Raw genomic sequence first — 27109 nt, forward strand, 5'->3', positions numbered from 1 at the left:
CTGCTGAAGCTGAACAGACAACTGAACAAACTGCACTGGCTGGCTTACGTCAGGTCAGGTGTCAGCACCCTGTGTATGTTTGAAAGTGAATGCAACATCAAAAGGGACAGTCTCTTCAACAAAACACTTGTTTTTTATCAGTTGGAGACAAAAATCAGTTAACATCTTAAGTCTGATAACAGCATGAAACAGCATTTGGATAGGTGTGTGCCCTTCCCTCTCTTACTGTCACAGGAAACTTTTACCTTGAATTCTTCTGAATGGAAAATTAGTAAACACAGAGTAGTGGTAGGTACAACCAGCTGTGCTGTGTGGCAGGTCTGCAGCCCCAGTAGTGGTTATCCCAGAAGCATACAGAAGCTAGAAGGACTTTGTAAGTGGTACTCTGGAAGTTTCTCCTCATTTTGGTTTTATAAGAACTGTGAGTAGATACCTGCTCTCCAAGAACAAGAAGAGGAAATGTTTGCTCCTCAGTTAGTGCTGTTAATCTGGAGGTCTGTTTGTGGAGGGTTCAGTTAATACCCTGACTAAAATTAGGACAGGCTATCTCTGTTGAAACACTCCAGAAGAAAAGCTCAAACTAATATTATCCAGAACTGTGATTCTGTGACCAAAAGGCCTATGAATTGAAGCAGATCACTTTTAATTCCTCAAAAGGTCATTTGCCCAACAGTCAACACTTGTTAAGGACAGTACTCTTGAAAGCAGAATGTCATGTATTGCCTGCAGACCAGCAACAGAATCTACAACAGTTCTTTTTAAAAAATAGATTTTATTATAAAATCCAATATCTTTCAAAAAAAAAAAGGAATTAATATTGTATAGTAAGAAGGTTGTTTTGAAGATAACTCTGTCGATCGGCGTCGAGTGATTGTGGGTCCTGGAGCAGCAGTGTCAGTACGTGCATATGAACAGTGTGATACTCAACAGTTGTACTCAGAGCTGACCCTGTCACTGGCAAGCAGTTAAGTGTGTGATGATGTCATATTGTTTTTGTTTGTGAATGGCACTTCCTGGCTCTGCTGAGGGTCTGTACAAGTCTGGAATATCTGTGATGTTCCAGATAACTGGCAGTGGTTTCTCTGTTTCAGTGATGAGATGGATCTTTCTGGTTTTTACCATTTCTTTTTTTTAAGCTGATGATATAAACCACCAGATAAAACAATTGCAATTACAATTTATGAAAAAATGTTACCTTATTTTAGGTCTTTTTAGAAGCCCATAGTCGGTCATGAGGAAGCTAAGATAATCCTGCATATACAAGATAACAAGGGAAGATAGTCATGTTGTTTTACAGGCACTTTATACTGATAAAGTATAAAGTAGTCTTTCCACCAAAACCAAAGGAATTGTAAAATTGAAGAACTTACAGTTGAGTGTTTGCTAATGTGAGCAATCTGCTAATTACCAGACAGCAAAAAGATTTTCCCTTGCTTCTTGAAATAACACCTTGTGATGTGGGTTTTTTTTTTAGCCCTGTCCATTGAATAATAAAACTCGGTAGATGCAAAAAGTATTTGATATCATGACATAGTTCTGAATCTATTAATCCATGTTATCACTATTGATCTTTCAGAGATAAACCAGTTTTTTGTATATTCTTGCTTACTTTATCGATATCAGATATTTTAATGCAACTACATTAGTATTCGCTCATAAAAACAGAGCCCTCTGAAACTGTTCCGTACACTCAAATTGCGCTGACACAGAACAGTTAGTTTGCAGAGCTGCTTGGTGAATGCTGGCAGCAGTCCTTTTCAAATACCATCTTTAGCAGATCCAGAGTCATGTGCGTGGAGATTGGCAGCCTGTATGAGCAGCTCTGCCCCAAGGAGCTGGAGCTCACAGAGCTCCTGTTCAATGTGATCGCAAAAAGTCCATGAAGAGCCAGATGCCAAGACAGAGGCCTGTCTGCCTCCCTGTACCCCTGTGCACACCGTGACCAGGTGTGTGGTATGGGGCACTTATCTGAACACACCTGCAGTGTTGCACACTCATCCTTTTTGGTGCTGTAATGACTTCATGGAACTTACATACAACATAAAATGGCAGTTGTAAAAGACTGGCTGTACCTAAGTACCTTGAGTACAGGAGAGGTGTTAAAGCCCCTTGAAATGTTGAAATGCACATACATAACAACAGAGTTTGAAAAATTTACATTCAGAGTTAGTGTCCATAAGAACCAACATTGATAAATATTAGTATATATCAGTAAACAGTTAGTAAATATTTCAGTATCATTTTTTATAAGTGGTAGACCCTGATAGGCAAATCTGACGTCTCCACAGAACCCCTCTGGTGCTGTTTGGCAATGATAACACACTATTGCAAAGTACCTGTGAACCAAGATTAGTCAGGACATGCAGGTTTATATCTGTACCATGTTCTGTGTTTTAATACCAAGCCAGCATTACATGGGGTATCAGTCTGGAGCTGTAATCCTTAGGAGCACACACATTTGAGATGTACCTTTGTCCTTTACCCACTTCTTGTTCCCAAACAGAAAGCTCCTGGAGGTTCTGCTATACAAAAGCTGTGTTGTTACCTACCAGGTTCACACCACCTGTATTTCATTGGTGTATTAAACATCAAGAGGACACGAATAAGTCTGTAACTGTCTTCAGTGTGTTTTATTTTGGCTCCTAAAGGTTTGGTTTGTTTGTTTTTTAAAGATAGTTTGTAGACTTCTGGTCAGCAAGATAAGAGAGCTGGCTGGAGAGCCCAGGCCTTGCAACCTTGTGACAACTTCATGAAGTCATTTGAGGAAAGAAATCAGTTTTGTTCCTTAGTGCCCAGAACTGCTGAAATTCTCAACTTGATTGGAAAAATGAGCCACAAAAGGGTGATTATAGCCCACACGTTTCTTTGTGATTCACGCCTTAAGTGTATCTTACAGGCAGCATGACTCTGCAGTGAGCAAAAAAATCTGTTCCCAGCTGTTAATGAGTGTGATCTTGGTGGGAGGTAGAGGCAAGAGAGGAGTCATGAAAAATGCCAAAACGATCTTTCAGTAACTGTTTCATGTTGCAAGCTTACAGCTGGACAACATGGTCACAGAAGTGGTGTGAGGCAGCTGAAGCGCATCGCCAAGGCCGTGTCCTGTGCATGTTAAGGATGGTGCAGCAGAAATGAGCTGTGTTCTGTACTATGAAACACTGTTTTACAAAGCAGGTGTTCCTCCTCTTCATCTTTTTATAACAGAAGAAAAATGCCCTTAGAAACTGGGATTGTCAGGTAAAGGACTGTGTTATTTGGGACTGAACAGGGTGCCTGTGAGTGCTGCTGTGGCTGCACCAGTGCTTTCCAGTTCGAGTTGGCTTCCCAGTTTGAGTTGGCTTCCCTGTGTCCTGAGCCACCAGTCACAATCGTGTGGATTCAGGTTGTTACCTGCCCTTTGCTTCACCCATGTGCATCCTCCTTTCTGCCAACCAGAAGGGATTGTCCACTTCTGGGGTGTGTTGCTGGGGTTTTGTCAGCGAGCAGCGTACGCTGGGCACTGCTGCTCTCAGACACTACGTTACTTTGGAAAGGATAACTCCAGTGAGTACAGCTGGAGAGTCTCATGTCAGTCTTCTGTCTTACAGCTTCCTTACTGCATTTCTTTCACTCTGAATCTTTCATAGAAGGGATCTCCTAGCTGTTTTGTAATAATGCCTTCTGGCACAGCATATTGCTTCAGTCTTCTTTCTTTCTTTTTTTTTTTTTTTTTAAATTTTTTTCTGAATCTCCTCAGGAAGAATAGCCTAACAGCTTGAGAAATATGTATGTTGAGATTTCCTAGTTGAGTCCTACTGATCCTGTTTGTTGGCAGCTGCAGCTGGAATTGTTGCTGCCTTGTGTAGGAGAGCGGGTGGATTAAAGCAACGTGTAAGTGCAGAGAAGGAGTTAGAATTTAACCCAGGATCTCCTTTCTTCAGTATGTGGCCAATTAGATTGTGGACTGATGGCTTCACAAATGGTTTGTATAACACCAGCAGTATTTGTCACTCCTCAACTACAATCTACCTCCTAAATATGCTTCTAATCTTGCGGACTGACACCAGATCTCTGCATGCCAGAGGGTGAGTGATGGAGTGCAGATTAAAACCCTGTGATGAAGCAGAATTCATGTGGTGCTTTTTGTCAAGACCCTTCCATGGTATCAAGACTGCAGCTACAGACTAAATTGCATTTCTTTCCTCAGTGCAGCCTGCACTCTGTAATCAGGAGAGAGGCTGAAATATCAGAAAAATTTTAAGCAGTGCTGTGAGCAAAACCTAAAGATGAGGAGCCTTTTCTCACATTTTTTTAAGCTTGACTGAATCCAGAAAAAAAAGAAGAGTATGTGATTTTGTTGTATCTTTGTCTTTTTTCTTTTGATAAGTGAAATTGAGTTCAGTTTTGAAAACAGCATTCTAATGCTCAGAAACCTGTAACAGATACAGAGGACTTTGCTACAAGACTTTGAACACTTGGGGTGTTTATGGCAGGTGATGTTAATCACAGCTCAAGCCCCTGCAACCTCATGAATTTTCTACCAGGATTGCATATTGGAAGTCTGCTTTAAGAAGGGGTAGATCAAAGCAAAGGAGAAAATGTGGTCCAAAAAAAGCTTTTTCATTGCCTTTTTCTTTCTTCTTAAATCCTAATATTTCTGCAGTTTTCTGAGAAATCCTCCAGTAAAAACAGGACAGTTGGATATTTTTTTCCATTGGAGCATGGAGGGAATCAGATCTACTTTCCACAAGAGAAATGAGTGTACAATAGTATTTTTTCTATTTGTGGGTCGCTTTCTACACCTCAATATACTTAAGTAAAGTGTGTCTGAAAGTATTTTTTTCTTCAGCAGAATTTTTAGATACAAAATATAGTGTCTTTCTAAGGTGTTACTGTTCTGTACTGCAAACTCTGCTCTCTGTTCTGCCCCTGGTTGCTCATGAGCAGCAACAATTTCAGAGGCTCTTGCTCTGTGTGTTTTTACTGTTGTAAAGAATTTAAGAGTGTGTTTTTTAGAAGTTTCAATGCAATATGCAAACATATCTTCCCAAGTTCATTTTTTCTTTACAGAACTAACAAAAACGATTTATGGATTAATGCTTCTGAAGATTAATCCTAATTGCTTAAATCTATTTATATAAAAACCTTTGATTAAGAGAAACACAAGAAATGGAGGCTGCGTTTCTTTATGCCAGGTTTGTGTTCATCTCAGCCAGACATTTCAGTGCAGCCCTGATCTAACATGAATTGTCAGCTTGGTGCAAAGCCACAGGATGTCAGCTCCAACCAGATCATAATATATCCAACTCATTCTGAATTGAATCTCTTTGAGAATCATGTGATGATGCTTGTTTTAAATTCCTGATACCGTATCTCTGCAAAAGTGAGGACTGAAACACACCTCAAAAAAATAGGCCATCCCTTGGAGAAAAGTGAAATGAACTCATGAGATATGCATGTGACATAAATATGCATGAACAATTTCTGTAGAATATAAGCTCTACAAAAGACAGTGGGTTTTTTAGCTTTTAGGAATTATTTCTGTCTGAATTAGCAACTGTCAAAGTGGCATGGTTGAAAAGATTTTCTGCTGTAGAGAGATGAAACTTCAGCTCTTCAAACAACAGAGCTTATCTAAGGAAGCAAGTTGAGACATAGTTGTCTTAGAGCTCTCCAAACCCAGCAAGGTACCTGCAGAGCTTCTTTGCAAATTCTTTTTATATTATCTTGGCCTAGAGAATGCCAGACTCTCTCTTGCACTTCAGAAGCGTGAGAATTTTGCTTATCTTGGAGAGTAAAGAACCTGGGAGATAAATGGAGATAGACATTATAAGGAAAAAAACCCCTGTGCTCTCTTCCAGAAAAAGAACAGATATTTAATACAATGGCCTTACTTCTTTATTCTCCTTTCAGAATCTAATTTTATCCAGCACTATGTAAATTTCTCAGACTGTTTTTACAAAGCCCATAGACACTTTCCCTTATGCAGAACAGCTTCCTCTCAGCACACATAGGCACTGCACCTCTCTTCCAGTGCAGTGATAAATGTTAGGTGTTAGGTGCCCATTTCTGGCAATCAGCAGCCTTCTGTCTCTGGTAAGTCAGAGTTTAAGTTGATGGAGGTTTGGAAGAGGCTTCTGAGGTGACCCAGTTCTGTTTTAAGGTGCATCTGGAAACTGTAAACTATATGAGATCCTCTCTGTTCAGCTTTGCTGTTTCATCATGAAGAAAGAAGCATGGTCTTCTGTTAGAAATTTTCAAGGTTCAGATTTGGACTGAGCTGATCTTTGATCTTAAAATGTTAAACTGATGATGAGAAAATGGAGAAATGAGAATGAGGGACAGACAGGCATTTTTTAGCATGAGTACTGCTTTCAGCTTTTATCTTCTAAACTTTGACAAATTTAATCACAGCTGGGAGAGGTCTGGAGAAGTCAAACCATGTAGAAGCATTGGCACAATTCATCAGTTGCAGACAAATTCTAAAATAGAAGTGCAGCATCTAGAATGTGTGTTCTCTTCTACACTGTGGTCAGCAGAAGTGTTTTATTGAGGTGACCTGCTGCCAGCAAGACACCGATTGGACCATCTCACTATCTTATTTGGGTCTTAGTACCCTGAAATGTGAATAGGAAAGTGTGAACAAAGCTGACCGTTTACAAAAGGCATTTTTTATTTGTTTTGTGTCTGACACTAGGCATTATTGTTTCTGGATAACCTGTGATTCTCCTGGCACCCAGTGGCTGATAGGGGACTGAATCATAGCTCTTCTTGAAATGTTTTGTAAGTTTGAGATATTTCATTGTGTGAGACTTCTGACTGTCCAGAAAATGCTGTATTCAGTGTGCCTGGCAGCAGCCAGGGCTGATTTCCTGAGCTGGGAGGCTGCAGTGAGCGCGTACGGAAGGGGCATTGGTGTCTTCTGACTGAACAGTTCAGACAGGATTATCAGCTTCTGTATGTTGCTTCTCCAGTAGTGTAAGGTAATGAATTATGTACATATGGACCAAACTTTGATTGCAGTGGTATTTTTCTGTGCTCAGCATGTTTTGGCTCCTCTTACAAAGACGTACTTCAATTATTCTGGGGTGTTATTGTGGAAGAACTGGCTGACTTGGTACAATCATTCACTCATTGTGAATGTACAATCATTGAAGAGGCTGGGGAGCGTTGCTAATCAATAGAAGCAGGCTTTTGTTAAACACTGGTTTTTATTCTCATGCTTGTTTTCTTGAATCTCTCCAGTGGTGTTGGCCTATGCTGGTATTCACATTTGCCTTCTGAATTACCAGCTTTGCAGTTGGTGAGCAGGATATAGGCTGTCATGCATTGAGACTCCACTCAAAAGGCATAGCCCCAGCCTATCAGTTACCTGCTCCTCTCCTGTCCCTGTTTCTTTCAGTTTGAATGTTATCTATCTTAATGTGTAAGAACTAGTACTTCCATGCAAAGCAGACTGTGGGTATGTTGCTGCAACTGGCTGACTCAGACTTCTTGTTTGCAAGATTGCATGCGCTCCAGTCAGGTAGTATCAAAAATTTTTCTGCTTCAGGGCTTTTATGAAAGTAAACTTGTGTTGTGAACCTGACTTTATGAATTGAAAATGTTTTATTCTTGGATGCTTTTATGATTAAAGTTGTAAAATCAGCACTACAGCTGATCCCTTCAGTGCTTGTGGTAGTAATGGTCACAGAAGCTTTATTATTCTTCTAGATCTGTTAATTTGACATCTTTCTAGAGCATTAGTGACGCATTTTGCCTGACAAATAATTTGACTCAAAAGCCTTTTATTCTGTTAGGGTAGTTTGTTAGATTTCAGAAACGTGTATGCTAATATTGTATTTCTCTTCCTATACAATCTTCATTCTTGAATGTACTTGGTTCCTCCTCTGGGAACAAGTAACTTCATGGAGTAATGATGCTGCACAGATGCTGCACCTCAGGCTCTGAAAATACAACTGAAAAATACTCATTTTCATATGTTACAGATGAACTTCCCGTTTCAGTCTGGTTGTTTGGGTTTTTTGTCAGGATGGTAGTTCTTCCTTACTGCTACTGAGAAATAATTTCATTGCTGTTAGAGAATGATTCATTAGCATGTGGTTTGCATTTGCAGGAAACTGGTCTTGTAGAGACCACATTCCTGATGCTTGTTTTACAAAGGCGAGATGCAGATATCTTCCTTGTGCAAGCAACTCAGAGGTGTCTGTCTCAGTCTGCCAGGCTGGGGGCTTAAGATAACAACCCACCTAGGGCTGGCAGCGGCACTTCACCCGTACAGACTGGAGCAGACTGTGTGTGTTGTCAGCAGCAGCAGCCCTGTGTGCCACGCTCCATCAAGTCACAGGCTTCTGTGCTGGGAGGGAGGGAGGGAGGGCAGCGCTGCCTGGGCAGCCTTTGTTTTCTGAGGGTCACATCACTGGTAAAGTCGAGGAAGGTGACATACCAGATCTTACACAGCATGAGCTAATGCTTCAGTTCTTCTAGAAAAAGGATTATTGGAACATTGAAAATTGCTCTTTTTATTACTGGGATTTCTTAGTGACCAGGTGGTAGTTTTTTGAGGTGGAAAAAAGCCATTTAAAACCCCTGGCTGCATCATGGATTGGTGCTACACTGGTTTAGCTCACTGAACCAACCATCCAGCACTGACAAATACCAGTGCAGGACTGGGGCAGTATCACGTGGCAGGAATAGGTCTGTTGTGTTGTGAAACTGCACCTCTGCAGTGGGGTGGGTTTAGAGAAGTGACAGATATGCTGCCCCAAGGTGTGCAGAGCATGTCTGATTTGTAGAAGGAGTGACCATTGCTTGGTTTTCTTTCCAGGGTCGTGTTGGGGTTGCTGTGTATCTGTATGACCAGTACATCAGACCCTGTGATTCACCTGTAGCAGGATTCAAGAAGGCTTATGGCTTTTCAGATTTCAGATTGAGACTGAGCGCTTCTCTAGGGAAAAAAAAGGAGCTCTTCCTGCAGCTGGGACGGAAGGAGTTGTGTATAGTAGAGAGAGAGGTGCTATGGTGATAGCTTGTCTTGAAGTGCAGGAGGTGATTGAATGCAAAATGTACAGACCACTGGGCTTGCCCAGGTGCTTTCTAGCACAGAGAGGAGTGAGGAGGCAGGGCTCATGAGCCTTCTGAATCCTCCTGGAAGAGGTGTCCTGTTTGCAGGAGGCCTGCTTTGTTTGAACTCCATGGGCCTGATAAAGGCATGAAGGGGACAAGAGGCAGGCTGAAGGTCCAGCAGCTCAGCAGATACCTGTGGTCTTGGTGGTTAAGAGCCTTTTTGTGCTAGCAGACCAGTCTGTTTTCTTCTGAAATAAACTAATACATAGAGGCAAAGGAGAACTTGTTTGCTTGTACCCTTGTAACATGACAAGGGTATGTCACAGTATTCTAGAGGCTGCTCGGGCTAGCACAGACTGTGCTAGTGTTTGCCAGAAGTCCACGTAGCTTTCCATACTTCCTGTTCCATTCCAGCATGTAACTGTCTTCTCTACAGTGAAGGCTGGGGAAAATGTTTTTGTTTCCCCCCCCTACCCTTTGCTGTCACAGCAGACCTGCGTTTGCAGCTTGTTACTGCTTCGCCAGCTCAGGTAAGTGGTACCTGTCAGCCCCGTGGTGCCTGCTGTGCACACCTCGCAAGGACCCTCATCCCAGTCTGCTCTGGGCCTCTCAAGTGGTGACCACAGTCAGGATTGGATCTGGAGCTTCCATGAGCAGTTGACCTAGTCCAATGAATTCTTGATTCCTTCCTCTCTGTGAAGTTGTGACTAAGTATGTGAGTTAGTTTGAGCACATCCAGGCTTCATTCCAACCTGTACCTTGCAGACACACTGGCTGTGAACATTATGTCTAGTAGTTTAATGGGAGTTGAGTATCACTAGGATATTGTACTGAGTTTGTACAACTTATTAGTCTCATAAGAAGATCATAGTCCTAAGCAGAGATGGGACTTCAAAATATACCTAACCTGACTTATTTTTTTCTTTTTATTTTCCACCTAGGTATCACATGCTGTTGCAAAGCTAGTATTAGTTAGTTTCCACTGGCAAATCTCAGAGATTTTGGAAAGGTAAGTGTAAATGGTCTTCTCTCTCACGTGCTCGGTGCTTTTCTCCCTTGCTACACGAGGATGTTCAGGGTGGTCCATAGGTGTCTTTTTGACAAGCGTCTCTGAACCTGAAAGCAGGCCACAGTCCATTCCAGGGAGCAGAGGAGAAACAGTTTTGTTGAGGCTGCATTGCCTGTATAGGCAATCCATTCCTTACCAATACCCTGAGAGGACAGTGGTAATGAATGTCTTTCAGCCTGAGGAATTATTGTAATGCTGGGAACCCTGTATATGCATTTAGCTTGAACTTTTGAGATAACAGATTGAGAGTGCTGCATCTATATTTATTTATTTTAGCAAATATAAAGATAACATATGTTCTGTTTTGAACATATGAGCCATAAATCATAAAGGAGCACTGAACCTGTGCTGATGTATTCTTTATTAGTACATTCACATTGAATTTTTTTGCTCCTTTTGAATGTAAGTGATGTTTTCTCCAAGCTGGCTAGCATTTGGAGAGCAGGAGAAGATGGTGTGAAAGAACTGACAAGTGCAACCCTTTTGTTGCTTGGTCAGTGTCACTGTAACAAAGTCATCCAGCTGATTTCAGAAGGAGGGTTCGGACTCTGCCCAAACGTGGATGGGAAGTGTGTCAGGAGACACTGCTGTCTGGCAGCCCCTCCCGAAAATACTGGCTCAGAACTGAATATTGTCTGAAAATAGAGAGCACATCAGTCTGACTCATTCTGCCATGTCATTTTTGGCCCTGTAGCCAGCAACTTCATCCAGAGAACATATGGGAAATGCATTTCATGTATGGATATTGCTGCAGCATCTTTGGTAACTAGCTCATTGGTTACCAGGCATCCTGTGAAAGCTTTTCCCTGGGGAAGGCGGAGGGTGAGATTCCTGCCTAGCAGCTCAGAGTGATTTTTGCAGGTCAAATGATGAGATTTAAACAAGAAGAAGTTTGGGAAGGGTTTAATTCTAAACCTGTTAGTTTGCAAGTTGTTCTCCAGTTGATCTGAACCTCAAACTTCTGTCTTGGTAGGAAGTGACATTATCAAATGGAAGATCTCTAGTACGACTGAGAAGTGCTAGTGAGGAGGGAGGATTTACAGCACAGTCACAACAGTGATGCTGCTATTTCTGAATTCACTGGTGATTTTTTTTGCTGGAAATATAAGCATTCCTCTGCAATGGAAATCACAAAGAGCAAAACATGTTTAATTCTAAGGCTGCTGATAGACAGCTTCATATGGAAAGGCTGATAGTCTGTCACAGAGTGAATACTTAACTAGATTATAGACTAGAGTCAGAGATCTAACCAGGATAACTTGATTTTACAAAGGAATAGGAGCCTCACTGGAGTGTTTTATTATGGGAAGTGGCTTAAGACTGCTCTAGGACTCTAGGTTGAAAATCTTAGCTTCAAAAATAATTTTTTGGGTGGAAGGAGAGAGCTGTAGAAAAATATTCATCAAGGAGTATAAGGGAAATGTTAATCCATTACTGGGAGAAATATTGCTCCTGTTTCTGATTTTGAAGAAACTCTCATGAAGTTTTGTTGATGAGAGTTCAGCTCACTATGTGAAGGAGCCTCACACAGGACACATTCCACTTTCCTTGTTGAAACCTACCCTACTATTTACACAGAGCCTATTATTTATTCAGGCAAGAAGGATCGATTTAACAAAGCAAAATAGATAAAGAAATTGATTTGATCATTCTTCAATTGCCTTTTCAGGCACAAGTCTAATGCTGCCCAATTGCTAGTAGAAGCACGAGTTCAGCCCACCTCATCCAAACATGTAAGTATGCTAACTATTTTGGTCTGTTCCCTTGGCAGGCACCTCTGACCCACCTCATCGGAGGATTGCATTACTGACAGCATAGTCTGTCTCATGTTAACCCTTTGCAAACTCAGGTCCAACACCCTAGCTGAGTGCTGGGTTTACTTTTTAAGTGAGAATGCATTCAGAAGGTGTCTAACATTTAAACAGCAGCTTTGCTGTTGTCTTGCAGGTAGTGTTCAAGAATTACTTGCCTCAAGAAAATTAACCTCTCTTTTGTTTGCATGAGTGATGGTACATAATGGAATGAGCAGAGTGCATGGGCTTGGCAACCCCTTCTGACTCTGCTCTCTCTGTAAAAGACACTCAGGGGAAGCTCAGGCTGCACAGGATGAACAGAGCTGCTCTGTGGCTGGAACAGAGACTTTTTTTTTCCTTTTTTTTTTTCTTTTTTCTTCCCTGGAGATGACTGTTTGCTGCACTGCTCTGCCTGGGGATGCTTAAGCCAAATCTCCCAGTGGTGTTGCTGCCGAGTCAGTGAGTAGTGATACTTGAACCAACAGCTTGTGTTTTGCAGCCAGGGCTACACAGGTCTTTAGATACCTTTTTTTTTTTTTTTCCCACCTTTAAATAGAAACTTCCTGTTGCCTGTTTACAGGTTTCATTCACAGTGGGTGCCTTGGTACAGTCCACAGGAACACATTGCCATATGTCAGATTTTGAGTGATAAAATGTTACATCTGAGAAACACTCTTTGGGTTGGGGGGGAGGGGAGATTTTAAAAGCCTGATTTGGCATCTGAACTGACTTGTAACTAGCAGAGAGTGAAAATGCTAAAACAGCTGACAGGAGTAAGCTTCATGGGCTCAAAATAAATTATCTGCCTAGAGTCCAGAAAAAAATAATCTTTGGTATTTGACATACCTGCAAGTAAATCCATGTATTTTGAGATTTGTCTGAATTTTGTATCAGCTGTCACTTAAGTACTCTCCACTGCAGTGGTGATTTCATTTTGGGAAGACAGATATTACAGTTAAAAGGTTGGTTTAAATCTTGACAAACTTGGTTTGGTAAGCAATTCATTATGTGCTAGGGCAAGGTGCTTTGTGCTTCAGCTCCTGATGCAGAATGATAATGTTCTGGGGGCAGATGCTCATACTGGAAAGCAACTGACCCTGCAGGGAGAAGCTGTAGTGGGGGGCTCGGAGGGACAGCTTGGGAAGGTTTGAGGCAATGCACTTGCTGTTCAAGTTGAGCACTTGGTGTAGGCAATCAACACAGTTGCACACTTGGTGAATCTTATTCTGGTCCATAAGTGAGGCTGCTTAGAACAAAGTCCCTTTATTTCCTTTTTTATGTGGTCATGCTATAAAACAAGCTCCATTGATCATGTGGCTGGGTGTCATGCTGCTGCTTCTCTGTGTCTCTGGCATGCAGAGCTAGACATGGAAGCTGATGGCTGTCTTGCACAAGCTTCTCAAAGAGGAGCGAAGGTTTAAGTAGATGAAAAGTGATCATATGAGTTCTCGGTGAAAGGGGAAATAGGAACATAAAAGCAAGGCTCTACAAAGCTGTTGGCAGTTTGATGATGTTCTGTTAAACCTAGTTCTTCAGGTCCCAAGGGTGAGCTGAGGTGTGTTAGAGGCTGGATGTGTTGTCTAGGGATTAGTTCTGTGCTACCCACGGGGAGATCCAGACTGTTTCCCAGTGGTTTGGTGAAGCAATAGCAGAATTATGCCTGACTTGAAACAAACCCTCTTAATCCTTTTCAGCTGAAGGGATAATGCCTGCTTTGCCAAATGTAGAAGAAGATAAGAGCTGTGAGATGATGGTCTGTGTATAAACAGGGTACATGCTGCACCTTCAGTTGCTTCCCCTCTTACTTAAAATCATTATCCAGTAAAAGGGCACTGCTAAGCCTGCTTCCAGCTATAGCTGCTCTCCAGGGCCTGTGGAGCAGTGATAGAGTCTGATCCAGCTAACAAAGAGCATCAGTAAATTCAGGGAAGGACTAACACAGTGATGTATTTCATCATTTTTCAAAAGGCAAGAGTAAAAACCATAAAAGTAAAGGGGAGTGCTGGGTAGCACTAGATTAGAGGCAGGAGCTCTTCAGTGACTGTCAATCTGTTGTGCTCCCTGAGATTAAAGAGGTTCATGAGAAGGATTGACTGTCAGGGCAGTGCAGCACCCCAACACACCAGCTGCTGATGAACCTGTTCTGGCCTGGAGCTCACCTGAGACCATTGTTGCAATGAAGGTGATGCAGATGCCTGTGGCTGAGGTGAGAATACTCTGGGAGAGCTGGGATGCTTTTGTTGTAATGCTGATTTGTCTCTCTCCCAGGCAATGGTACATTCCTCCCATCACTGTGCAGTGTGCATGCAGTTTGTCCGGAAGGAGAACTTGCTCTCTCTGGCTTGTCAGCACCAGTTCTGCCGCAGCTGTTGGGAGCAGCATTGTACAGTGCTCGTCAAGGATGGTGTTGGAGTTGGTGAGTTCAAGGTGGCTGTGGTCCTGGGTCTGTATTTGCCGTGTTGGCCGTTCTGATGATGGCTGGCTGAATTGGTCTAAAATGTCTCAGTAATGAGAAAACAGAGCATGGAATGAGGATTTGTAACAAACTTAACTTGAAGTAGTGGTCTTACCTGAGTGTGTGGTTAGTGTTGGACACCACCAGGAGAACAGTGCTCCGCCTAACAAATCATGCAAGTCAATAAATCCATTTGCTGCTTTTCTGCCCTTGAGATCTCAAGACCATGACTGTAACAAGTTGCAAATCTGATGCACTGGGAGTTGCATCTGTCATGATGTATTGCTGCACTGCCTCTGGTGTGCTTGTGGATGCAAACATCTGCTCCCTTTGTGTTGGGTAGAAGCCAGGAGCTGCCAGAGTTGCTTTGGGCTTTTCCTAGCGTGCCCTTCATGCTAACATGGCAGTAACATGCAATTTTCTACTTTAAGTAGCTGACCTTGTGAATACTGGTTGAAGCATTTACTGGTCCTGAATGCACATGTGCCCTGTTGTCTTTTGGTGAAGACAGTTGGGCTTCAGCTTTTCAGCAGCCCTTATAGATGTGTTTCACAGTTGTATCCCTCTTGCCACAACAACAGATGGCACCTAGGAAACTGTTGAATGCTCTCTGTGGATTCTCTCCTCAGTGTAAGTTGCACTGTGCTAAAATGTTGCTTTCTGTTCTCAGGGATCTCCTGCATGGCTCAGGACTGCCTACTTCGAACACCAGAAGACTTTGTGTTTCCATTGCTACCTAGTGAAGAGCTGAAAGACAAATACAGGCGCTACCTCTTCAGGGACTATGTGGAGGTATTGTTTTTTTCAGTTATAAAACACCCTGGGTCAATTCACCAATGACTTGCAGAAATTTTGTTTGAAGTGTCTTGCATCTTTGATTAGAAATGCGGTAACTGCAGCAAAATTGTCCCCGACAAACATGATGTGGCTGTTCCTGTAGGACAGCCTCACTGACAAAATGCTCTAGCAGGTTGCCAAAGTAAATTCTGCTATAAGGTCACCCAGTAACTCTTTGGCTGGTGCTTGGCTGTTTTCCTGAAGCAAAATTCTCAGTCTGTTGCAGCTGAGAACCTCAAGCTTCAGTCTGAGTTTTAAAAGTCTTTTTTTGCTCTTGCACAGATATTTTAGGTTCTGAAAAATACATCACTCATCTTACTGTAGCCCCACTGAGTTGGCTTGCTCAATAACATTTTATGTGAGATTTGTGGAAACTAAAAGAGAAATTGTAATGGTTAAATGTGCAGGAAGTATTCTGGTAACTGGAGACAGACTGGGAACACTCAAAAAGCAGTGAAGTGGCGCAAAAAAGTGGTGTCACCTTTCTTCAATAAGACACCCTTTGGGAGGGAACAGCCACCACAGGAGAGCAGCTGAGTACATTCCGGGGCATAAGGAGAGGATGGGGAAAGAGGTAGTGGAGTATAAGTGTCTTGGTGGGGTCTGATGGTTATGTTGCTGTGCTTACTTAACCCTCCATTTGAATTCCATGTTCTAGAGAACCTGTAAGTAACTAACACTCCCTTTCCTGATGTGGTTTGTCTGCTCTTAGCTAAGATCTGGTGACAATTTTCACTGTCTTTTTCAACACAAAGTACTCTCTTGTGTATTTTTGAGGATAGGAGTGGTTAAACTTGAACAGGTAAAGATAATACTCTTCTGCACCCACTGCTGATCTTACCACCTTGGTATGTTCACAGAGCCATTATCAGCTGCAGCTGTGTCCTGGTGCAGATTGCCCTATGGTCATACAGGTACAGGAGCCAAAAGCCCGGCGAGTGCAGTGCAATCGTTGCAATGAGGTCTTCTGGTAAGAAACAGAGAAGGTTAAAGATCACGGGGAAAGTGTATGCTGTCCTCAGAGCTACTCCATTTGCTTGCCAACAGGTTCAGTGTATAGGAGCATCTCAAATGCTTTGCTAGAGTTGTTTGTAACTTGAGTTATCTTGAGTAATTGGACACTTGGGGTCTGACTTCTGCAGGTGGTCAGCCCTTCCCTTGCTCTCTAAACTCCTTGGGAGTTAGATGTTCTGACAACCAGGGAATGCAGAGCTTAAGTAATGAAGGGGTTACAAATCTTCCATTGTCATATTTTGGCTAAGTTACAAGTTGTTGGTACAGATGGAGTGACTGGTAGAGATTCTGGTAATGGATGTGGAGGCCTTGCTGCACTCTGCTGGTATTGAGTTTTTCAGTTTATTACAAGTATTTGACTCCCAGAGTGTCTGGTGTGTTTTGAGGCTCAAGTGAGAACAAATTTCTGCTGAATAGGAAAGCTAACGTTCCTTGTCTGACTTCAACGTGTATGGAACCAGCAAAAAAAAATAGCTTGCAGGGATGCTGAAGTGTCTTCTGCCCCTGGGTCTTCAGAATCACAGCTGTTGAGGATGTCTATGGAGCACAATACAACTGGTTTAGAGACCCAGTTTACTGGTATCTCCGTGCAAATGGTCATTACTCACTTGGGGCTGGTAAAGTCAAGCTAATGCCAGGTGCCTGATATCTACCACTGGAGTCAGGGTACTTGTAAAGCCAGGCCTCTGCAGTCATGTTACAGCAGACATAGGTAGACTCTAGGGAGAGATGTGTCAGCCCTCAGACACGTGATTTGTCACAGAAGGCCTCAGTTCTCTCTCATCCTGACACCAATTTCTGCACAAGAGAGTGGGGATTTATTTGGGTTCAGCCTTGGTCTTTGCACTCTAGTAACTCATAAGTGCATTTGCATCTCTTACCCTCACTTGGCCTCCCAAGGCTTTGGTCATCAGGAAAAGCTAAATTCTTGAGTCACCTCCTTGGAAATCAATATGTGCTTTTTTTTTTTTTTTCTCTTTTCTTTCTTTTTTTCTTTCCCCCTGTTAAGCTTCAAGTGTCGGCAGATGTACCACGCACCCACAGACTGTGCTACCATCCGAAAATGGCTCACCAAGTGTGCAGATGACTCCGAAACAGCCAACTACATCAGTGCTCACACTAAAGATGTAAGGACAAGCACCTGCCTGTTTTTTCTTGTCCTCTAGTCTTGCCTGATTGCAAGATGCAATTCTCTTCATACAGAGCATTGTGTGCTGCTTTTTCACAGACTGCAATTTCTCACAGCTCCCTAGGGACTGTGATATAACACAGCTGAATGCCTTGGGAGTGCTTTGTGCAGGAAGTTCAGCTCCTCTTCTGTGGCAAGGACCTTATTCCAGACCTGGTGTGAGTGTCTTTGGCAGCCAGGTGTTCTGCCCTCCCACAGGCAAAAGAATTGTGACTGCTTTGAAATGATCTGTGGAAATGTATTTAAAATGGAAGGAGTAAGTGTACTAAGTGCAGAGTCAGTCCCAAATGAGGCACTAGTGGTGTTTAAACCTGAACAACTGTGTGGAGTACTATGAATTGAGGGTAAGGGAGAGTCTTGATTTGGCAAGGACAGCAAAATGGGGTAGATGAAGTCTATAAACTAGACATTGAAGTACTTCTGGTAGATTTAGACCCAGGAAAAAGTAGTATTCCATACTGTGCACTCTAGACTACCTATAGAATTGTCTTTAAAAGTTATAGATATAACTACCTTTATCCTCTAGAATAGCTGTCTGCAGATTGGAACTTTTAATGTCCTTTGGGGATTTTGTGGCCTGACTTCAAAACAGTTGTTAGCTAGCATTTGTTCTACCATAGCCAGTGACAATTGTGACAGTGCTAATTAGCTGCCATCTCCACTTGTGTTAGGAAAGTGAACACTTAGCTAGACTAGAGATCCTAAATTCCCTTCTTGTTCTGGAGAAGTTGTTAACATGTGAAGACATTGTTTCTGCTAAGCTCTTTTGTAGAAATAAGGTTCCGTTACACTGAGCATTGTCCTGGCGTACATTCTGCCTGCCATTAAAATTTATAAAAAGCAGCAAAACTCACTTCTTTCTTTGTACCTATGCAGCCCAAAAAATGTAACTGAACTTGACACTCCAGGGCATCAGTGGGCTGCTGATGGGGTGAAGAACTGTGCAGCTCTCACTGTGATCAGCCAGGTTCTCTGCAGCTAGCTGAGCTGTCATCCGTTAGTGGCTGCTTGAAGGCAGGATAATAGTGCTTATTATCTTGTAGTCTAAGTAGCTGTGGAAGCTGCTGTCACGTGTGATCTAATTAAGTCCCTGTGCCCCAGCAACTGCTAAATGGTAACTCAGCGAGACCTTCAGTTTTACAAGTAGTAACAGCAGCAAACTTGTTTTCTTGAGCAAGCAGTTCAGTGCTGCAGCGTAACTTCCCTGGCTTTGCCTTCCTGCCTCCTTTTCAAATGGAGCTGTCAGGAACTGGTGAGAGGTAGTGTGTATATACCTTAATAATCTCATATATGCATATGCATATTAAAAAAAAAAGCAGGAAGGGAATAATCACTCAAGCGTTGTCATTCTTCAAAAGGCTTCTAGAGACAGAATTGGATCTAACAAATGCTTCTGTTTCCCCAGTGTCCCAAGTGCAATATCTGTATTGAAAAGAATGGAGGCTGCAATCACATGGTGAGCAATTCCCCTGTTCTAAGGGAGTGACCTTCCTTGTTCTAAGATGTTTTTTTTTCCCCAGTTTCCACTAACCAGTTCCTCCTGTCTCTTCTTTTTCAGCAATGCTCCAAATGCAAGCATGGTAAGTAGGATTGGGAAGCAGTTGTCTCTACAATATTTGTTAGTGATGATGTTCACTTCTCTTTTTTTGTGATACAAAGACAAATTGTGAATATTGACTGAAATATTTTTCCCCTCATGAAAGGTGAACAGGATATTAATTACAGACTTGTGTGTGATAGCTTTAATTTATTTTTTTTTCCATGGGCTGTGATTTCAGCTGGGTTTGGATTCAGTGCTGGTTTCGTTCCCTCTCTCTGACATGTCCATTGTATAGAGAAGTCTCCATATCTGCCATAATATTAACAGTGGATCTCATCTCAGAGGAGAGTATTAAATACTTGCCATGTAATTGTGCTTGTCATCAGCTGAAAATACTGGCAGAACTGAGCTATTTCCTCAGATCAGCTTAAGTCCTTCTGCTTAGTGGTGGAAATAATGAGCTTCAACCCAGATGAAACTGCAGGAGCTGTGAATTGTTCTGCGTAACATTATCTGTTGGACTTCTCAGTCCACCCCTGTGCAATTAGCAGCCTGAGTGTCTTTGGCCCATTGTGTAGTCCTACGAACTAACAGCCTGTTCTTGCACTTACCTTTTCATGGCAAAATTAATTTCCGTTGCCTTGGAGCGAGATCGTTTGTATTCAGCCCTCCCAGTTAAGTGTGCCACTAGGAAATAGCAGAACCTTATTTGGTAGATGATTAAAGATGACTGTCCTCTCTCATTTCCTTTGCTTTGGGGTCCTCAGCACCACTGGACGTGCTTTGATGGAGCTCTGTGACAAGGGTGAGCAGGCACGTGCCAAGGCACCATGGTTCTCAAGAAGGCTGGTGAACTCTGGAAATACAAATTTCAGTCTCTTAGAGTAACACAGAAGTGTTTCCTATTGTAGCAACTTAATCTCCATCTTTTTTCCTTCCCAGCAGAGTACTCACAGCATCACTCTGAAATCGGGAAACTATCAGGCGGGTTTTGCTATTGCTCTTTCCTCCGCTTTCTTCCCAATTCAGTGGCTCCTAACTTGAAGTGTCCTAAACCACTGATATCTGAAGTTACCTGGGTAGTTCACTGCTCGAGAGAACTGAGGACAGACTTTCTTTTGCATGAGTTAGTTCATTGTGGGATTTGACTGTTCATATTGTATTCGGCTAGAGGTCCACATGGGGCAGTGTGACAGTGGTCAGGAGGATGCAACTCACAAGACTGCAGCCTGCCTCTTCTTTAGTCTAGAGTGACAGCCTGTGCAGAGCACAAGTACTGTTCTGCCCATTGGTCTTGGTGTACAGGATGCAGCACTTCAGGATTTACTTTCCGTAGTTGCATGGGAGGCTGTACAATGAAAATCTTCAAGACAGGCTGGTATTTTTGGCTCACTGTTGTGTTCCATTATGCAAGATGATACAAGAGGTATATGTTTCTTGGCTTAGCAGAAATATCTGAAAACACAGAGGCTGTGTTTCCTGAAGCTTTTCTGTCTCGGAAGTTTTCTTCTGTGCATCACAGTGGGTTTTTTGCTGTTTTCTGCAGACTTCTGCTGGATGTGTCTGGGAGACTGGAAGACTCACGGCAGCGAGTACTACGAATGCAGTCGGTACAAAGAGAATCCTGATATTGTAAACCAGAGTCAGCAAGCACAGGCCAGGGAGGCCCTTAAGAAGTACTTGTTCTATTTTGAGAGGGTAGGAGACATCTCCTTGGCCAGAGCTGCTGTAGCCTTTTAATGCTCCCTGCCTGGTGCAAAGGTCATTGCCAGCAATCTCCGTGCAAGAAACTGCCCAAAGAGAATCTGTGCGGAATTTTCAGGCCCTGTTGTTTTTACTCAAAATCCTGCCCTGCGTGTCCCATCCAAACCAGTAATGTCGTACCCAAAGCAAATTATATTTGCTCCTGTATTTCCTTGTGCTAGAGAAAATCAGTATTACCTGTGTGCCACTGTACTGTTTTTCTGTAGGCTGAGTGCTGCTGCAGTAGATAGATATATTGCTCCAATAATTTCCTTCCAGGATCAGGAAACTTCTTTTCCTTGCAGTATGTCTTTATAGAGACAAAAAGTAAATAAACTCTGCCATGTTCAATACTTCATTGACTGTGCCAAAGTTTTCCTAAATTTTCTTGTAATCATGTTTTTTGAAGTTGAAGTTGCAGTCAGAGCACCTCTGTCCACACAGCAGGCTCGATGCACCTGGCCATACAGTGCAATTCTAGAGCAGCATCTCTAGAAGAGAACATGGTAAAAGTTCAGTGCTGCTGCATTTCACTTGTTCCCCATTAAAATTAGTTTATTCTTCACACCATGAGCCAAGTCCTGTGATAAAATAAATGTGGTTATTCTTTATTCTTCAGACCAACAGGCTTTGGGAAATGGCCATGCTTACAATGTGCACATGGATGTTGGAGTTCACTGAGCCCATGTCAAATGTTAATTTAAAATCTTGACCTTTCTATAGAATTCCTTTAAGTAGAGGAATCACTATTACTTTCCATCTTGTTAGACACAAGGTCATTGTACAACCAGGGAGAATTCCCACTCTGAAGAGCTGGGTTTGCTCCCTGCTCTTTGCTGCTGTCAGTCTGTTGTGTACAGCCTCTGCCACTTGCTACTGGAGCTGCTACCTTGCTGTTCTTTCCCACAGCATGTCTTGCCTTGCTGGACTCCTGCCCCACTTGAATTTCTGCTTGCTATAGCCTGTGCTTTTACAGCAGCAGTATTCTGGTCTCATGTAATTTTTTTCTTTCCCCATCTCTCCACCCCCACCCCTTGCAGTGGGAGAATCACAATAAAAGCCTACAGCTGGAGGCACAGACATACCAACGAATCCAGGAGAAAATCCAAGAAAGAGTTATGAACAACTTGGGAACATGGATAGACTGGCAATATCTACAAAATGCTGCAAAACTACTTGCAAAGGTGGGTAGCTGTGGCTTGTTTTGGCACAAAGAGAATACACACCAGAATGCTAAATTCACTGCATGAAGTGAGGAAGGGAATTTAGGGGTTGTGGGTATGTGGGACAGTACCTCTGGTCTGGAACATGAACTAGCCAAAAACAATCTGGAAGTGAACTCTGTGAAGTTATGCTTTAACTGCACAAATTCTGTCAAGGAAGGGGTAGGAACTTCCACTAGAAGTGTCCGGTCTTCTTTGTCAAAAAGTAGCTTCTTAGCCTGTAGCGGTCACACAAATCTGACTGTGCTGACTTCCACACCTGAGACTCTTGTCCTTCTTTTCTCTCTCCTTTCCACTCCCCAACAGTGTCGTTACACCCTGCAGTACACATATCCATATGCCTACTACATGGAGTCTGGTCCCAGAAAGAAACTGGTAAGTTGTTTTGCTCTTTTTTTGCTGATAGCTTTTTGGGGTGTAGCTGGCAGCATGCTGGGCTGAATTCCAGAGTTTGCCAGTGTCTGAAATATTAGTCCTCACTCTGAGTTAAGGACAGGACAAATAATAGGTGCTTTGCACCTTTTGTCTTCACTTCGAGTTGACCAGCAGCTCAATCCTCTGATAAATTAAATTATTTTCCCAGGACACTTCACTTTTACTAACAAGCAATTTATCCAGAACGTTTTGAGGCTGGAAGTGTGCATTTGTTCCTTGGTAAGGCTTATCACAGTGCTGTGGGCCGTATTTCACCTGAAGAGCTGCTGGAGGATAGCTGTTCCAGCCTTTAAACAGGGTGTAGCTTTGTTCCTGCTGTAAGTTCCTTGCTGGCTTGAGCATCCCATGGGCTGGACATGTTCAAAAATAGCTCTGAATTCACTGAAGAGGTGATTTCTTTGACTCAGTTGTCCAGGAAGACCTGTTATTGTCTCTCCCTGTAGCATTGTATGTGTTCTCTGAGGCTGTGGACAGATATTTTCTTCTGGATCATACCGTGCCAGTGGAACAAATTAACTACTCCCAGCAGTGGTTAACAGTCCCTCTGCTCTGCCTGCAGAGCTGCTCACAAGAGCATTTTCTGACCTGTTTATGGCAAAATGAGCTGAGTGAGGAAATATTTGTCACTTGCAATGTTTTTAGGTTGACTGGGTTAATTTTGAGTGATGCAGGTTGGGGAGTGCTTACATAAGAAACTCCTGGCAGGGACAGTGCTGTGTAGCTAAAGGTGGACAAGGAAGGAGGCACAAAGCACCTCCGCCAGCAAAGCTGTCAGCAGAACACATTTGTCTGCTCCTCAAATGTAGTGTGTGATTTGAAACTTCTCCACTAAACTAGTTTCTTGTTGCTGTCTCTAATTTTACTTTTGCAGTTTGAATACCAGCAGGCCCAGCTGGAAGCTGAAATTGAAAATCTCTCATGGAAGGTGGAGCGAGCAGACAGCTATGACAGAGGGGTGAGTGTTCTGTGTGCTCAAGCCCGCTGGCCGGATTTTCTTTGTTGGGCTTAACACTTCTGCAGAAGCACAAAGGCAGTCAAGTGAGGGTTCTGAGAAACTAGATCCAGAAACTCAGCTTTAGGCAGTGGATGTCGTAGAAATGGAATGCTCGCTGCCTTACAGGAGAGGAGGGAGGGCTGCAGTGAGTCCTGCAAACTGAAACGGGACTGGCAGAGCTCTGGAGGAAGCTGCCTGTAGCCCTTTGATGGAGAGCAGATTCCCTAAGTGCGCAGCTTTTTAGACAGAGCAGGAGCCAGGTAACTGCAGAGGGAGCCCATGTTAAAAGGAAAAGGATCTGCAGTCTTGTGTGCGTGTGAAGTGTGAAGGTTGGTGCTTCTCAGGCTGAAGCTTAGTCTCTCCCTAAAGAAAATGAGCTTTCCTCTGGGGAGTTGATGCTAACAATTTCCACCTTCTGTTTTACCAGGACTTAGAGAATCAGATGCACATAGCAGAGCAGAGACGGAGGACCCTGCTGAAAGACTTCCATGACACATAAGACAGGAGGAAGTGACAAAGTGCAGGGGTGAGAGCAGCGAGTGAAGTGATGGCAGCTTCACCGGGATAAGCAGGCACTGCCTCTGGGAGAACACGGCCAAGGACAAAGCCACCCCTCCCCTTGCAAGTCAGACACATGCAAACACCACATCTTAGTCCAGTTTGTTCTCTTATCTTTCTGTTTCTGTTTCTGCCAGGCTAGAGGCCAGAGTTCAGATTGGCATATTTCCTGGGACGTTTCCCTCCTGCCCTTGATGGTTTCAGAAGGGGAGGGAGTTTTTCTCTGAATGGCTGTTAATAGTATTAGATCATTACAATTTATGTAATTTTCAACGGTTGTACAATTATACAGACAAACCTTAGAATAACACACAACCCTTTTTAAAAATAAATTGGCAGTGGAGTGTTTTTCCTTAATCTGCTTGTAAATTTGATGGGCTTTTTCCCCCCTCTCCTTCTCCCTGACCCAAAAGTCCTCCTAGGCACTGAAGGAGGTTACAAAATATCTCAGCTAGACTTCCCGATGCTCTTTAACCAGGGCATTGTAGCATTGGCATTGCACGAGAAGAGTGGCTGGTGTTAAGAGTGGCTTCTGCTGTGTCTGACGGCGACAGCACCAGCAGTGGCTGTGATTAAGGATGATTACATGTGACATCTCTTTTCTTGTAAATCAGCTGTGCAAAATCCTGCTACACAAACAAAAGCAAACTGAGGAATTGTAGGCGAGAGACCAGATTAACATGGGGAATTATGCCTTGAGTCAGGTCAGATTCTGCATTTGATGAATTTTAGGTCTTCCATGTAGATTTTTGCTTTACTTGTTTTTGTGGGGAGGGTGTTGTATTGCCAAAGTGAGTGATGAGAGAGTAGTAGCACACTGTTGTTAAGCAGGGCGTGGGGCTTTTGCAGAGTGAAACAATCCATGTTATAATAGTGCCATGCAGCCTGGTAAAGATTATTTGTGCCTGCTGGGTAGCATGGCTGAGAAAAACTTGATCCCGTTCCTCAAGGTGAGACAAAACGCCGCTACATTATGAGGAGGAAAGATTATGTACAACACGCTCCCTGGCACACGTCGGCAATGTGGATGGGCACTTGAATACAGGTGTGCTGCTTGTGCTGAGCCTGCACCAAGCCAGGCAGAAAATAAACTAGCAAAATTAATTTATTTGTATATTAGTATTGATAATGGTGGGGACTTACCAGAAAATTGATTGTTAGGAGCATGTGGAGCTTTTTTATTAACATTCTTTTTTCTAATGTAAAATATACACTAAAATAAAAATATGAAAACCTAGTTCATCTTAGTAGGGGTTCACATGAAAAAGGTTACTTAAGTGCTGATGCTTGCCTGTTTGCTACTGAAAGCAGGCCACATGTTAAGATTTCACAGGCATGAATGTCACCTGCACCAGGAACACGTTGTTTGCAACCAGTAAGGTGGAGCTGGAGCCTGATCTGAGGGAATCTTCACCTCTATGGGGAACTCATGGGTTTCTCTTCCATGCTCTTTGTGGAAGTGTTGCCTTTGATGCATCCCTGTATGCTCTGTTGCCCTTATATAATGTCATTTGACAAAGATTAAACTGGAGAGTGGAGAAAGTGCTAAATTCCTGCATGTCAGAATAAGCTAACTCTGCTATTGGAGCCTTTTTCATGTACCTGAGACATGTGAGCCAAGTATTTGCAGCACATGTAATTGGGCAGATGGATTTTAATGGAGTGCATCTGTTTAAAAGAGGAGTAGCTGTCACAGGAGCTAATCCTGTGGCCATGCTTTTTGTACACAAGCAGAAATTTTCAGACTGAGAGGCCTTTTCCTCCCTCCCTTCCCTGGTGTGGGATGCATCCTCAGGGAATGGGGTAGTGTACTGCCGAGGAGCTGCAGGCAGTGGAACGGGGGTTACAGCAGAAGTGGCTGAGGGTAGAGCAGGGTTGCAGAGAGGTGGCTGGAGCCAGGGAGCGGGGCAGGGAGGGAGCCCGTGGTTTCGGGGAGCAGTGCTGCACAGGCAGTCTGCATAACTGTGGCTCCTTGTGTCCCTGTTCTGGCTCCCCCCTAGGCTGGAACCATAGAGGCAGATAAGTCTGTGCTCCAACTGCTGTCTCCTGACTTCATTCCTTCCTCTGCTCCCAGCAGCAGCCTCTCTGTGCCCTCCTCATGATATATTCTAGAGGTCAGTCTCTTCCTTCCTCTCCCTTTCCCAAATGACTGTCAAAGTCTGGGCACACTGGACCCAGGGGAAGGGGTAGTGGGGGGGAGGGGGGCTTGCTGAGACCCAGCAGTTTGCAGTGCGTAGAACCAATGTTTTAACTGTTCTTTAAACATGTAACGTGCAAAGTACTAATTAGGATAAAAGCTGGTGGTGGTGTTGTCTAAACGTAATTAGCGTGACACCTAATCTCTTTGCAGGATGGGTATGTGGAGTTTCCCAGTCCCAAAGAGCTCTCACTTCTGTTACACAATCGCCCAGCTTTGAGCTAGATGAGAATGGGGTTTTGTCTCCCTCCCCCCCTCCCTCTCCCGTGCCCCCACAAAATGCTTTACTATGAATCCTTGTTCGTAGACAAGCTGGACAATATAGCTGTGGCCAAATTTACTGAACAGACTGCTGAGATGCTTGGCTGAGGAACAGTAATAAATATTGCATAGTGTGCCCCCTAATTCTTTCACATTTTCTGAAACTAGAGCTTTGTCAGCAGTTCTGTTTATTTTAAAAGAAAACAAAAACCCCTTTCTGAAGGTGGTGAGAGTCCTGGTTTGCACGCACAGATCCTGTTTCTATACTCTCTGGGAAAACAACAGGACTGACTCGCTTTAGCAGCCCAGGCAGGGTGACTTCTGTATTCCTGTCGTACAGAAAGTTGTAGACTCAAGAGAAAACCTGTGGAGCGCAGGGACTATTTGCTCTTTGTGTAAAGTGGCCAACGCTGCTTGAGAGGCGGGTGGCAGGCGGGAAAAAGGCGTTCCCAACGCCAAAAGACAAGGCCATTTTTCCCCCTCTAATAGGTACGCGGCCCTGCTTGAGTCAGCGAGGTTACATGAATAGAAGGTGGCTGAGGAGCCGTTAATTCTGGGGTACAGGTTTCCCTCTGGTGTTACTGCTCCAGGTGTGGGATGTTTGCTCTGTTTGGTTTTTCTTTTTGCACTCATCTCCAGTTCCTGACACCTCTCCATCCTCCCATCCCACACTCTCTTCATTTCAGCTTCGCTTGTGTTAGTGCATTGGCTGCCTCATCTCTGATAGTCCTCAGGCTTCCCAGACTGTAACCAATTTTC

General features: G+C 43.3%; 1 protein-coding gene across 2 annotated transcripts in view; it reads left to right on the top strand.

The window, feature by feature from the left end:
* ARIH2 (ariadne RBR E3 ubiquitin protein ligase 2) overlaps positions 1–24995 on the top strand; it is a 28115-nt gene extending 3120 nt beyond the window's left edge. The window contains exons 2-14 of one of the 2 annotated variants that reach the window (XM_010175541.1): positions 9984–10051; positions 11781–11844; positions 14173–14320; positions 15030–15151; positions 16057–16166; positions 17220–17337; positions 18805–18855; positions 18958–18979; positions 20486–20637; positions 21723–21866; positions 22212–22280; positions 23212–23295; positions 23762–24995. In XM_010175541.1, the coding sequence (XP_010173843.1) occupies positions 9984–10051; positions 11781–11844; positions 14173–14320; positions 15030–15151; positions 16057–16166; positions 17220–17337; positions 18805–18855; positions 18958–18979; positions 20486–20637; positions 21723–21866; positions 22212–22280; positions 23212–23295; positions 23762–23833 (1224 nt within the window). In that variant the 3' untranslated portion in view covers positions 23834–24995. Of the gene's footprint in view, positions 1–9983; positions 10052–11780; positions 11845–14172; positions 14321–15029; positions 15152–16056; positions 16167–17219; positions 17338–18804; positions 18856–18957; positions 18980–20485; positions 20638–21722; positions 21867–22211; positions 22281–23211; positions 23296–23761 lie in introns of those variants that run through there. The other variant, XM_029086885.1, reaches the window with a different exon arrangement.
* Positions 24996–27109: the final 2114 nt, after the last annotated feature.

Source organism: Antrostomus carolinensis, unplaced genomic scaffold (genome assembly GCF_000700745.2).
Source record: "Antrostomus carolinensis isolate BGI_N321 unplaced genomic scaffold, ASM70074v2 scaffold34709, whole genome shotgun sequence".
Taxonomy (NCBI): Eukaryota; Metazoa; Chordata; class Aves; order Caprimulgiformes; family Caprimulgidae; genus Antrostomus; species Antrostomus carolinensis.